The following is a 14,417-nucleotide window of genomic DNA, read 5'->3' as shown; positions in this document are numbered from 1 at the left end:
CAGCCTGGTGAATGCTGCATGAATACGAAACTATCTGTCCCAAGGTTTTGTGGGACGTACAATGTGCACATGTATGTAAGATGTATACAAAGATAGATAGATAGATAGATAGATAAAGGTATTTGTGAAATAGCTTTCCTCTTGCTATTGCAGGTTTCACCTCAGAAGGTAGATCTTAATACAAGATTGTAAGAGTCCATCCTTTTGAACATGCATGTGATAATGCCCACTAATAAATAGATTTTTATTTCTTCTAATAAGGACATTGCTTCTTATTATTGCTTTTAGTAGAAGAACAGAAGTCACCTTAGATACTGTGATTCCTGGAACAGTGAGGAAGCATTTCAGCAAAAAGATCAGCCTGTGTGATCATGCTGTCATAAGGCTTGACATCACTGCTCTTGACTGGACCACTCCCCTTCTCTTCAAGTAATACTACTGATTTCATCAGCAGTATTTGAAGAAAAAGAGGGTGCTTCACAGTATGGGAATGGCCGGCACAACTTGGCCTGTAATCCTTTAATGTGAGGTGTCTGGGGGACAGGGCAGGGGAAGAGCATTTATTTCAGAGTAAGAATATTATCGCTGTAGTCTCATATTAACATCGGAAGTAGTATTTTAGTGAAGTACAGGGTACACTGTAGTACACGGCTAGACACACTGGAATGAAGTGAAGCTCATCCCATTTGGATTTCTTCCATCTAATTTTACTTTCTGAAGCTACATCTGTTCTTGCATAAAAAGGATAATCTAGGCAGAGCTGAAGAGAGTCGTAGCCCCTGACTGCAGGCCTTGCTCTTATGGCTGGCTCTTTTTCAGGGCACAAAAGTGAAACAGGAAACTCCTTGTGTCCTACCGTGTTGTACGTATGCGCGTGAACCTATCTATCTTCGTTTCACTTTTTCAAACTTTTTCACTTCGCTTGTGAATATTGTGTAATTGTATTCTTTTTTGTTTGTTTCTTTCAGAATGTTCTAATTGTGGAGGTAAGTTGGGTGCTTATGTCATATTGTACTTAGATAAAGTCACGTAGTCAAGTCGTGATTGTGTGTTCAGTTTCTAAAACCCGCCTGTGTTTACACTTCTTGAGCTGGGAGGTGGTGAAGAGGGAGAGGGGTTGATTTGCTTAATGACCTCTCAGTCTTTTTGCAATTGCATGATGGATCAAACGACGTTGGTGCCTCTCTAATTGGTACTCTGCCTCGTGATACCCAGGAGTCTTTGTTTCTGTGTCGCTAGATTTGTTCTTTCTATGGTTTCCTCAACTCCTGTTCTGCAAGTTGTTCTGTTCCTTGGAGGACAATGAATCAACTGCAACGATGCCCTGCACTTTTCTGTTGCATGACTTTGAAATAGTAGCGTAGCCCTGCACATGCTTTACAACTCCAGGGTTGTTCCCACGCTGGCTGAGAACGTCAGTCATTCTCTCAAGTCCCCGTGACTCCTGCTCGTTAGCATTGCCTCCTGCAGTGTCCCCCGGGGAGGGCCCCTCACAGGTATCTTGCTGATGTAAATCAACAGTCTTCAGTTGTAGAGGAAAAGAACATGTCACCTCACTGGTGTTGCAAATTCTCTCTTAATTAATGTAGGTGATTCTCTTTTAAAATGTTGGAAAAGCAACTCGGACGGTTAGAGAGCACGTCGGGGTCGGACTGGCATTTCGGGCCCAGTCTGCTTGTGTGGGAAGTAAGCTGGGAAGTGTAATGAAGGAAATGCATAAATGTTGGAATGTCTTCTCTTAGCAAAGGAGGGGAAAAAAGTCATCAGCCACAGAGATGGCTGGTTACCTGAATAGCTGCTAGGACCTCCATATTTGTTTGTGCTAGCTGCTGTAACAGAAATGAAAAATGTCCGCAGCAAATCTTGTTCATGCTATTAGATAGCTGGGGAGCAGAGACAAGGTGTTGCTAACGGGAAATCCACACCCAGAGTTCAGGACCAACAGCTGCTCTCCATGATAGGGTCAGTTTTGTAGCCAGGTATCTACTGATGCCATTCAGATCAGGTTGGGTACAGCAGCTCTGGAGAATACTCATTTGTACTGGACTAATAAAACAACAAATAGAGCAGATTTAGCCCTGACGTGGAGAGATGTTGACATACTGTAGTCTTGAGCATAATATGAACAGTCTGATCCCTGCATCCTTGCAGTGCTCAGTAAAGTGATCTCCAGTCCCGTGTTACATCCCAAGTACTAGAAACAGCTGTTTTCAAGAGGAAGTGGACAGTCCTTTAACTGATTATTTTATGAGTGCTTGCTTCAAAGAGTGTGAGCTCAATTCTAACCTTTTTTGGATGTGGCTCACAATACACTGGGAGAAATACATAATTTCCACAAAATAAGAAGGTGGAACTGCTCAGTCATTGTCCAGATTTCCTCTTTTCAGCTTTCCTTTGTTTTTTACTTATTCTGTTTTTCATGTTTTGTAAGGATATTGTTGGAACTGGAAGGACTATGAAGGTTCTGCTTAATAATATAGAAAAATACAAGCCAAAAATGATTAAAGTGGCAAGGTGAGTAAAACGATCACAAAACTTAGCAACTAATTAGTGTAGCCCAACTTATTTGCCAGTGGAGGTTCCCATTCCGAGGTCCTGCTTTAATTTATGCTGCAGTATCGCATGGGGAGCTCTGCAGAGGAGCTGCCTGAGTCAGTAAGAGGAGGGTGGAGGAAAGGAGAGGAAATGCTTTTGTGTTGTTCTGCAGTGGCAATGACCCTTCAGCCATTTCAAGACTGGCACTGATGGACGTTGAAGGGGAACACACCCATCTCTTCCCTGCCATCAGGACGTTGTCGGGAGGAGAAGAACAAGAACAGTGATTCACGTGGCTCGGAAGTTTTTTGATAAAGGGAATAGTTTTTATGCATTATTATTATTCAGGTAAATATCTAGATTTACATGGGGTTTATTTTGTTTTTAATTACAGTTTGTTGGTGAAAAGAACATCTCGGCCTGATGGGTACAGACCAGATTGTAAGTGTCATTGTGAAAATCTGTACATGACAGTACAAGAAGTTACCAGTGTTCTACCACTTGCCTGTCATATCATTCTGTGGACTGCTAGAAGCATTGCAAAATATTAGTTGTCAACGGGACTACGAGATGCAATGGCAGGATTTGTATCATTGTGGTTTGGAAAGCCTAGCCTGATGTTTTCTGCAGAGTACTAACTTTATAGGGAAGTTATGAAAGGGTTTAATTTTATCCATGAAAGGTGAGTGTTTTATCTTCTGTCTCTGACAGACTATATAGAAGAGAAAGTCCATTTCTTCCTTCCTCATTGCATCTCTTTGGAGGAGCTGCAGGATTCCATTTGAACATGAAAGGTGTTTTATTGTGACCTAGTTATTCACAATTTTTACATTACATTATAACAGAATAACACTTTTTATTATTTTTTGAAAAGTATTATTGTATGAAGGGTAAAAAATTATAATTAAATCCCACCCCCAAAAAGCAAAAGATAAATTGGGCTTTTTAAACTTCTTCACACCAGCACCACTTCTCTCTGAGGTATTGGTACTTGTACTGTGCTATGAGGAAGCTGTAAATGGAGCTATTGTCGTTTTAGACTTATTGGAATAAATGATGTAATAACAGGTATGTGGCTAAATACTGAAAAGTATAGATCCATCTAGGAGAGATTGACCCATATTTGCTACTGAAGGAGGCTCTGGTCAGCTGAGCTGGGGAGGAGGGTGGGAGGAGAGGAGGCAGGTGAGTACCAGGAGGCAGCATGAAGGGTCTTGATTTGGGATGTGGGAGAGAGGGAAACTTTATGAAGCAAAAGTTTCTCAATGTTGGGCATGGCCCTGCGGCTTTAGCCCAAGAATCTGAACTGTGACCCAAACATTTTGTTGTACAACTTTTTATACAGTGGTATTTTTAACATTTAGAATTTAAACCAGTAAGTTAAAGTATATATTTGACTGGATTCACTAATGTTAAACATATAAAAAATACAACAAAATTACTTCATGAAGGGTAGCTTAATATTTTTATGTAATAACTTGTAAAATGAAACAGGTTTTATCCTTGTTTATTCATACTGTGATGAATTTTATAAAACATCAGAGATCTCTTGTAAATCACTGACAGTGCTGTGTCATTTCCTCACTTACCGAAATTTATGATTCCAAAGTGTCTATTATCCACAATTTTTAACAATTGAATAAATTCCTTACTTGAATACCTGTAAATTTTTTCATACTGACCTATTTTTGTGTCCATAAGGTTGTATTTTTCTCTAGTTACTTAGTGAATAATTTGGAAAGAGTCTAACTTGTTTTCTGTAGTGCTGATACTGCACAGACCTTCACACTCAAAAAGATAGATGCCTGTGCTTAGCTTCAAGTGTGTGAGTTGTATGATTCAGCTACGCTGCATGCATTTACTTTGTTAAGCCTGTGCATGAGTCTTCGTAAGGTTGGGGCTTTAATTTCAGAAGCATTTGACATGTTTCGGTAGCATAATATGCAAAATAGTTTTTGCTATTCTCAGAAGAAAATATATAAATCTCTGAAAGTTACTTCTGAATTAAAATGGTACATTTTTTTCATCATTAGTGTAATACTGGACAGTTGTCATCATGCATGTATACCGATGGAGCTTCCGAACGTAGGCAGAATTTTTCAGCTCTGATTTTGGCTTCCTTCCACGGTGTGTCTGTTGTGCCAGTGGTAATTGTACACAGCTCTCCTGCTCTCCACTGAACTAGTCACATCCCTGTCACAAAGAGTCTGTGAGCAGGAACTGGTTATTGGGCTCCTGCTGACCTTGATGTCTCAGAGTCAAAAGTAGCATAACCTCAACTGACTACATACAGCTATAGTTTGCTTGTCAGAGAACCAACACGTGAATTTAAGGGCTATATAATTGCTACTGATCTTGTATTGATGGTGTTTGTTATTTGTCTCAATACAGATTATGGATTTGAAATTCCAGATTTATTTGTGGTAGGTTATGCCTTAGACTACAACGAGCACTTCAGAGATCTGAATGTAAGTTTCTTTAAAAAAAATAGTTAAAAAAATCACTGTTTTACTTTTCCAGGGCGTCTTAAATACCCCATAATTTGCCTTCTCCCTGGGGCCTTAATGTCATGCTTGGGATCCTTTCAGTGAGTGTAGACCTCCCTGCAAAACCTCAAAAAATCCAAAGGAGTCACTGCTCAGCGCCGTGAACGGTTCCTTCCCATCTATCCCCGCTACGAGCAGAAGTCATACCTCTGCTACTCTTCCATCTTCTGTGAGCCTAGGACTTCACAGGTCCACCATTCCCAGTATGTACAGACAGCAGTAAGAAGTGAAACACAGCTACAGTTCAGACAGGTTTGGACTTTGCTGCTATGTTGCCTGCCCCTTTTCTCAGCGAGATAGTGATGGGAATAAGGTGCAAGCCTTGCCTTTGCTTCCTGCGGTACTCCCACGGGAGGACCTCAAAGCTGGGAATCGCAAGTGGGAAAACTTGCTGTAGCTAGAAAGGGAAATCAGAATTCAATTCCAGGTCTCTGGAAAGGAAGGGGTAATTACAAGATCACTAGATCGGTCAAGCAAAAGCATTTCTGAACAATTCATTAATAATTAATAATGTAATCAACTATGCTGTTGCAATCAGTGTTATATTTTTTTCAGCACATATGTGTTATCAATGATCACGGCAAAGCAAAATACAGAGTCTGAAGCAGTACCATCCTCCCCTGAAGATTTGTAAGCTTGGTGAAGCAGAAATTTGACTACACTCCCTTAAGCATCTCCCAGAAGAGTGTTTCAACTGACTTGTGTTTCTTTCAACTCAATATAACAAGGGGGTTACTCTAGAGATATTGGTTAACATTTACAGAAGTGAGAGCTCTTACCTAAAACGTGGAGGGCTTTTAAAGTTATTACCTTTTTTAAATATTTAAAATTACCACATAAGATGCCTTTTGACTAATAATTTGTCTGCCTCAAGTCTCATTGTGAATGCATCTTTTCTTCGCTCAGTCCATCGTGCTACCTGTTGCAACTCAGGTACTTCACTGTGTTGCATGAGATAATTCAAAAGCGCCATTGTGTGTGTGAAGATTATTTTACAGAATTTTATTGACTTCAGCGTCCCTTTAGTCTTGGTCAGATATGCTGCTGCCAAATTGAAAGCATTATTTTGATTTAATTCCACAATTCAAAAGTTTCAGCTGAAGCTGTATGTTGTGTGATTGATAGTACATTTCTGGCAGTTCATTACTGCCTCTTCTGAAGAGAAGTTTTAACTCTCAGAATGCGCTGAATTAGAGCGCTGGTACAAAATGAACCTTTGCAAGACACTGTTGATACTGGAAGATGTCATGGTTTCGGCATGTCATGTAGCCATAGATGTGTGTGTTTAATGTGCTGGATTTTAATCAAGACAAAACAATGCCAGGCAGGTTTCAATTTCTGCATGGTAGCCTCTTACTTCTATAGGACACAAACAAGTGAAAAAATTAACATAGTGTTCTCCTGTGCTTATATTCTTAATGAAACCTCATTAAGCACAAAAGTTGAATGCTAGTTGCACAATTATTCAGTTATGATTTGGTTTTTGTAGCATGTCTAAGTTGAGACTCTTTGTAACCATTTGTCGTCTTTAAGAATACAGATCTGACAATGTTGGAGACGACTTGTATAAAAAAGAAAAAATGCATAGGAAAACATAGAATACCAGTTAACGCATGGATACTGTAGACTCTAGAGATTCCTTCCTTCCCTTATGCATCATGCTTGAAGAAGTTGTTTGTTAATTTACATGTTAAGTGTGGAAAATTCAATTCTGTACTGTATGTAACTGTTCTCACCAGCTTCCCGAGGGAAGCCAATGCAAAGTAAGTAGCTGTGTCTCAATAGCTTTGCTCTGAACCGTAAGAGGCAGATTGTCATTAGCTTCAGGTTCCTTTAAACTAATAAAGAAACATTAAGAACACTTGTTACATTGCACAGTTGTTTATTTTCCTGCTTCAGCGTATTTTGCACATCCTGTAAAAGCTCTTCAAAAATACGCATTTAACTGGTAATCTAAGGATACCTTATGTATGTATCCTGTGGCTCATAAGCTGTTGTTATTTGGGTAAAATCCATGATGTGAATGGAATGAAGAAGATCAAAGAATTATTGTGATTGCTAGAGAAATGCTTTAGCCCTCTCTCCTTTACTTTTTTAACCTATATTTTTAAAGAGTTCTCTTGAAAAGCTTTCCCTCTTGGAAAAACTTTCTTCTGTTTTTGGAGTAGAAAGCACACCCGTACAGTCCCTGGAAGAAGCTGGTGAAAAGAGTTTCATCGCTTTTTCTTTTATGAGAGTGTTAAAACTTTTCTTAATGCTTCTGATTTCTATGGATTTAGTCGTATTGGCACATTGCCTAGGCAGACATGCTTAGGCTTAGGCTTAGCCCAGGAGATCCATTAGATTATTTCCTTTTTTCCTGTTGTCCTAGAAAGTCACAATCCAGTTTGCCTTGCTACGATGATCAGCCTTCAGCAACAACAACCAAAAAATGCGAAGTACTGTAGATGCACATAATTCAGACTGTGTACAAGTTGTCTCATTGGAAGATTCAGTTTATTAAAATCTACATACTTAACAGAAAAGACCAGATTTATAGAAAAGATAAGAAGAACCGGAATGTTTCTTCAAATTAATTTTATTTCCTCCTGCCATCATATTTTTAACATTGTGGAAAAGCACCATACAGATTTCAGTAGTGAATTTGCAAGTGCAATTACACTGTGAATAAGAGGTGTTTTTCTCTCCTAATGTGATCTTTGAATTTTGTACCTCCATATATCTGAGCGTGTCCCCACGTCTCGGTTGCCATCCAGGTTACTCTTGGCTTGAAGCACTTCCATCTGAAAAATTAGTTTTCGATTACTTTAATAATCAGATTCCAAAGTATCATTAGTGTAACGGAAGGAACAGGTAATTATGCCTATATGGCTGATGAATATTGGATCTAGTTTCTTTGGTGTGCGCAGATAGTTTAAAAAAATCATACGTTTTTTTCTGTAGCTGTCTCCTGGTTCAATACTGGTGTTGATTCCATTCCTTTAACTAAAAGGCCACTAAACATTTTTTCCGTTGTGGTTGCACCCTATGACCCACAAAGCAATGTATTTTTTTTTAAATCAGTTCAGCAACATCTGTTACTGAAGAAGAGAGGATGTTCTTTACAATCCCTTATTTTTCTGGACATCGTGTTTATGTATTTGGTGGGCATCCCTTTTTATCTGTTTTCCTTCTCATGCACTCTTAACCCCAGCATCCTTTCCCTACCGGTTGAATACAAATTAACATGGGCAGTAATTTGGTTTAAAGTTACGTAAATGTTTAGCAGCCATCCGGCTTTAGACTTTATTCAGTTCACTCATGTTTACATCTGGTCCAGTTCCAAAATATCTGAAAGTGATTTTCTGGAGAGAAAGCCAAAGTAGGAAGAATAATTCCTGCAACTTGGTTAACTGAATATGGTTTAGGATTTCATGTTACAAACTACAGCTATGGTCTGAACATCTAGTAGTTTCTGCTTAAAAAATAGAATTCAAATAGTCCAAAAGGTCTGTAATTAAGTTTTCAATTCAATTAGCTGCTGCATTCTGGTATTTATAGTTGAACAAAGTAGGAAACAGTGTCTGGTTTTTTGATTGCTTACTATTAGTGTTCTGTTTCCTGACCAAATTATGGTCAAACTCAAAGTTTTATTAATGAATTTCTGTAATGTACAATTCCAACACTTCTCCCCGAAATACAATATTAACTGTATGTGATAGTCAGTTGCAGAACAGTTTCTGATCTGTGAAAGAGTCAAATCATCACCGTTCATACACCGTAAGATGCTTAGCTTGGCGATGTATGTATGTATGTCAGGAGCCATCATTATTGCTCTGTGGTGAGAATAGCATTTATTTCAACAAAAACATTGGGAGTGTTAAATTTTAATATTTCTTTATACTGAAGAAGATAAAGGCCACATCAGCTTCTCTGCATATGTTTGCATTTTGATTTTCTCAGATAAAATGGCAGTGAAAGCCCCTATTGGAATCAGCCTTGTTACACCTGCAGACTGTGATTGATTCTCGCTACCCAGAAAACTTTCAGTTTCAGTTAAAAACCAGAATCTCCAAAACATTACATAGCCAGAGACAGCTAGCAGGTAGCATAGCAGGAGAGAGAGGGATCCTTGCCTTTCTGTAAAAGCATCACATTCAGGCATGTTTTTCCCTTCTTTTTAAAATATTTTTAAAACATTTTAAAATATTTTCCAAAACCTCTGATAATCTACTTACAAAGATCTGAGATGAATGCAATATCTAAGTGTACTGTGGAAGGTATCTTAAATTCTTTTTCTCCTTAGATTGGAGGGAGAAATTCACACCTAGAAGTTAATGTAGGTGTGTGTTACCCGAGTTCGGTCTTCCAGAAGTTAGCGCTGGCTGCACTCGCCAGAGAGCACAAGCTGCCTGCAGAGGATGAGCCCGCCGCTGTCTGTGCTTGTTTCAGGCGTCCCCGTCTGAAACATCGTAGGTGAGAGAAGCAGCGTCAGGTACCTCACCCATCCGCTCAAAGCAATGAAAATAAAGTGGAGGGAAAACAAAAGCTTCCACGCTAATTTCAGACGCCCTTCGCAACTCTGCACTGAATGCTCTCTGCCTTCCTCTGGGGAGCCAGGCACATGCGGGTGCCTCCGGACCTGGCCTAACAGTGTTTGTGCCAGTGGGGAATGACTGCTGGGCTTGCCGGCGATATTCCGGGCAGCGAGGAACGCCACAGCAACACGTGGCCAGCCAGAAACGATTGATCGCAAGCCATAAACTATACTGTGGGATTATTTTGTGCTGTTAAAAGGAGAATTCTTTGTTAAGAAAGAGCAATATTCTGCACTTACCATAAATTACAAGAGGGGAAAGATAACCAAAACAGAGAAGGGAGCGCTAACATATTGAAGAAAGGTTGCCATTTATTTTGCTGAAAACATGGAGAGCACCCAGTCTTTTTTAGAGGGGAAAAAGGGGCCATCGGTTGTGGGGGAGGCTCTGTAAGGCCCTTGAAGGCTGTCAGCTGTCGTTCAGATGCTTGTGCTCTGTCATGAAGTCCTGGCTGACGCGACCTTCCTTTCTGTCGCTAAACTAGCACCCCGTTTCTTTGTACCTTCATGGGAACGCAGGTGTGTCCACAGCTGGACTTCCCGCTGCTGCCAGCGGTTGTTCTGGGACACGAAGCGGGTTCCAAACCCGCAGGAACTTCGACGCAATTAGTTAAAATACTTTGCTGTCGTGCCTTGTTCCTTCTGCTGCTGCACGGAGCAAGGAACTGCTGACAAACTGCTCGAGTTTGCAGTACAGCAATTTATTTGTAATACTAAGAGAGAAAAAGGTTTGGATACCGTTCAAAGGCTGACCTTTAGTTTGTTTCAGGAGCGGCATGAAAGATTTCCGCTTTTTCTTCTGTAGCAGAAGGAGACAAAAATGACTTGTAGTATTGTGATCTAGCAGTCTCAGACCCGCATGACCGGGCCTCTGATAATGGTAAGAAAATCTTGTTTCTAATCATGACGCAAAATTTCGTTACATTAAATCATCCCTAGACATGTTCCAGAATCCATGGGTCCTACTGTTAGTAAAGCTTTGTACATCTGTCAGCACTGTTAAGTCATGAGGTTATACAAGGGACAACTCTATTACTGGAAGATATATGTTATGCCTTCATAGCTATTGAATTTGCATAGAAAAACATTGGAATTTAGCTAAGATGTTTTGGAAGCAATGCCAGAAAACACAGTTATCTTAAAGTGCCTTTTCTCAGTAATTTTCCATTTTCCTAAACTATTAGAAGTATTAATGTCTTTTCTTCAGATGGCTTTTCTCCAGTTACACCCTATTTTTATGTTGTGTTCTATCCTGGTGTCTTTTAGCCAAATTGTTGCCAGTCCTGTAGTTTTTAATGACACTTACAAATGTTTGTTGTTTTCCAGGAAAGATAAGCCCTTGTTCTGAAACATCCAGGGGCAGATTTTCGAAGGTGCTTAAGCATCCAAGAAAATTTTACGGGATTTCACCTGCTTGGGTGGGTGCCTAGCTGCATCCTTCAGTGATTATGTACATTTGAAAATATGTTTCTTGCCTGATCTGGATAGACTGGGAAAACATGCAATAATATAACTTGGAATGAAAACAGGAGGTACCAGAATAAAAAGGGGAGGCAAGTAGAATCACAGAATCACAGAATGGTTTGGGTCGGAAGGGACCTGTAAAGGTCATCTAGTCCATCCCCCCTGCAAGTGGCAGGGACATCTACAACTCGATCAGGTTGCTCAGAGCCCTGCCCAGCCTGGCCTTGAATGTTGCCAGGGATGGGGCATCTACCACCTCTCTGGGCAACCTGTTCCAGTGTTTCACTACCCCCATTGTGAAAAATTTCTTCCTTATATCTAGTCTGAATCTGCCCTCTTTTAGTTTAAAGCCATTACCCCTTGTCCTATCGCAACAGGCCCTGCTAAAAAGTCTGTCCCCATCTTTCTTATGAGCCCCCTTTAAGTACTGAAAGGCCGCAATAAGGTCTCCCCGCAGCCTTCTCTTCTCCAGGCTGAACAACCCCAGCTCTTTCAGCCTTTCCTCACAGCAGAGGTGTTCCATCCCTCTGATCATTTTTGTGGCCCTCCTCTGGACCCGCTCCAACAGGTCCATGTCCTTCCTGTGCTGAGGACCCCAGAGCTGGACGCAGTACTGCAGGTGGGGTCTCACCAGAGTGGAGTAGAGGGGCAGAATCACCTCCCTCGACCTGCTGGCCACGCTGCTTTTGATGCAGCCCAGGATACAGTTGGCTTTCTGGGCTGTGAGAGCACATTGCCTGCTCATGTCCAGCTTTTCATCCACCTGTACCCCCAAGTCCTTGTCTGCAGGGCTGCTCTCAATCCCTTCATCCCCCAGCCTGTCTTGATACCGGGGGTGGCCCCAACCCAGGTGCAGGACCCTGCACTTGGCCTTGTTGAACCTCATGACGTTCACACGGGCCCACTTCTCGAGCTTGTCCAGGTCCCTCTGGATGGCATCCCATCCCTCAGGCGTGTCAACCACACCACTCAGCTTGGTGTCCTACAGTTATGTCATTCTTTGATGAGGGCATGAATATCTCTTCATCTTTCTAAATCAATGCAAGTGTTGTTTAATTGATTTATTTGTTTGGGTTTTCATGGGAATTATTGTAGTAGTGTTTCTGCTTTTTCTTAGGAAATCTGGAATGAGGTGAGAGTGCTCAAAATTTCGCTTTTGGAAATAATAGCTCAGCATAATCAATAGCACAGAGAGACAAAGAGCAGAGCAGATACAAGGGAATATCCAACAGTAGCATGAGCAACAGAAGAGTCAAGGAGGGTAAAAAATGAAGTCTTTAAAAACTTTAATTGTAGAGTATTGATTGGAATGGATCCACCAGTGAGTGTACAGGAAGGATATTAAAATCTGTTAAATATGACCTGCTGAATGAATGGAGATGGAAGGCTTTCTGCTGAGAGCCAGTTTGGTCCTGGACCCATTTGTGCCATATGGGAAAGAAAACCATCATAAACTGAAATTGTTTATCTTCCTCCAGAAGGCAGTTCACATAATAACATCAATTAACTATTAACTGCATTTAAGTTTTTAACTACAAACACCCAATTTAAGCTTCCAGTACTATTTTGCCTAAGCTGTGTATGAGGCAGTCTCAGCTCTGTAAAGCCAATCTGAATCTCTCTGTGTCTTAAATTTAATCAACCACATTAGACACCTATGTTACTCCAGCTGAATAGATCCCAGTGTTCTTACTAACAGTCTCTCCGTCTTATTTTCTGAGGTTTTTAGGTCTTGCCATCTCAGGCTTTACCCTATTCCTTAGATCTTTATTTCCATTTTTCCCAGTTCCTCTTAGTCCATGTTGGGCAGAAACCAATTTACAAGCTCAGCAGGCGCTGGGAGCAAGGTGAAGGATGATCTGGAGACATGGCACAAACACTGGTGAGTTCGCAACCCTTAGAGAAAACAAACCCCCGGAACTGCTGAGACACTCTGCTGGGTGGCAGTTACTGGTCTTTCATGGGAGATTTTTAAGAAAAGTAGCAAATACATAATTTAAGGGGGAAAAAAATCTCTGCTTTGTGTCCAAAAGTATCAGAGTGGAGAAGCTAGCTGGCTTGCGAGGCATGGAGAGAGGACTCCCTGTGCCACCACCATCACCCAGCGTGGTTTAGTTTGCTCCAGGAGCTTAGGCAGCAGCTGCGGCTCGATGAGGAATCCAGCTATTGAGAAGCAAATCAGCACAACAAACATCCCGCTTTGCTGCAGTATTTCTAGCTCCAGTACTCAGACAAGCACAGAAGAGGGTTTATCCAGGTCAGGTCTGGCAGACCGTTGATTCTGTCAGGCCTCAGCCATATCTTGAAGCAGCCTAGCCAAAATACGCCTCAAAATATTCTGATACTTTCCCCACATGGGTCACAAGCTGGAGTCCAAAGCTAGCAAGTGTTTTCCTGACTATGTTCCATTTATTTATAGAAAAAGAGTCAAATATAAGAACACATTTCCTGTGCAGAAGGGAAGAAGGAAGTCAAGGCACGTCATGGCACTGCCCCAGGCTGATCTGAAGTCTTTGGTCGGGCACAGACTTACCGGCGTTATTTTCCATCCCTTAAACTGTGTTTAGACTGTCTCGACTTCAGCAGTCTCTGAGATGTAAATTATTTTATGCACAAGGACAACAGCATTTTGTGAAGTCAAAACAGGTTGTGAAAACTGTATACAAAGCTACTCAAGAAGAAGGAGTGTGCGTTCTCTGTATTTGAATAGCAAACTAACACCGTAGCATACAGGCCCCGTTCCTACAGAGAAACACAGACCCACTGAACACAATTGCTCACATGCCCCGAGTTAAGCCCCTACTGAGTCTTAGCAAGATCGGAGCCACAGTTTTTAGTTAGTATAGGTGTATGCATGAAAATAGTATCCTTTTCAATCTGGATGTTATTCCAAACAGTCCTTTAGCCTCCTTTAGTATAATATCGTTGGCCTAAAAGTAGGAATGCTTGTATTATTGTTAACTACGAGAATTTAAATTTTTGGTACAACATTTAATACATTACTAAATAGCATGGAAACGCAGTTGTGCAGTTCATGGTAAGGCTCACCAAACATTCAGTCACCGACGTGGAGTCACGGCTGTTGAGGTAAATCTTCAGTACCTGAGGAGAGAAAGGCACCTCATAGCTGTTCTCAGCCACCATTACGTAGACTTTCCGAAGCCCATGATAAAAACTTACAAGTCCTGTTTCTAGTAAGAAAAAGAGAGTAGAATATAAAATCTTGTTTATGAATCATAACAATCAACATGGAGCACATCTGCTTTTTTCTGCTTTGTAGTTCACCTGCGCATAAA

The 14,417-nt window shown here is 40.9% G+C and overlaps 1 protein-coding gene across 5 annotated transcripts in view; it reads left to right on the top strand.

Moving 5' to 3' along the window:
• Positions 1 to 6,935, top strand: part of PRTFDC1 (phosphoribosyl transferase domain containing 1) — a 50,022-nt gene extending 43,087 nt beyond the window's left edge. Inside the window, exons 5-9 of one of the 5 annotated variants that reach the window (XR_015708824.1) lie at positions 969 to 986; positions 2,432 to 2,514; positions 2,930 to 2,976; positions 5,056 to 5,333; positions 5,637 to 6,935. Coding sequence is in view for 2 of the 5 variants with exons in the window: in XM_087776930.1 (XP_087633056.1) it covers positions 969 to 986; positions 2,432 to 2,514; positions 2,930 to 2,976; positions 4,927 to 5,003; positions 5,637 to 5,684 (273 nt within the window). In the remaining 3 variants the exon portion in view is untranslated. Of the gene's footprint in view, positions 1 to 968; positions 987 to 2,431; positions 2,515 to 2,707; positions 2,884 to 2,929; positions 2,977 to 4,926; positions 5,004 to 5,055; positions 5,334 to 5,636 lie in introns of all 5 variants that reach the window. The other 4 variants (XR_015708826.1, XR_015708827.1, XM_087776930.1 and 1 more) reach the window with 4 other exon arrangements.
• Positions 6,936 to 14,417: the final 7,482 nt, after the last annotated feature.

Source organism: Nipponia nippon, unplaced genomic scaffold (genome assembly GCF_047370975.1).
Source record: "Nipponia nippon isolate SJK-2023a ecotype South Korea unplaced genomic scaffold, ASM4737097v1 scaffold_1, whole genome shotgun sequence".
Taxonomy (NCBI): Eukaryota; Metazoa; Chordata; class Aves; order Pelecaniformes; family Threskiornithidae; genus Nipponia; species Nipponia nippon.
The sequence above is the reverse complement of the archived record's forward strand: the minus strand, read 5'-3'. Positions and strand labels throughout refer to the sequence as shown.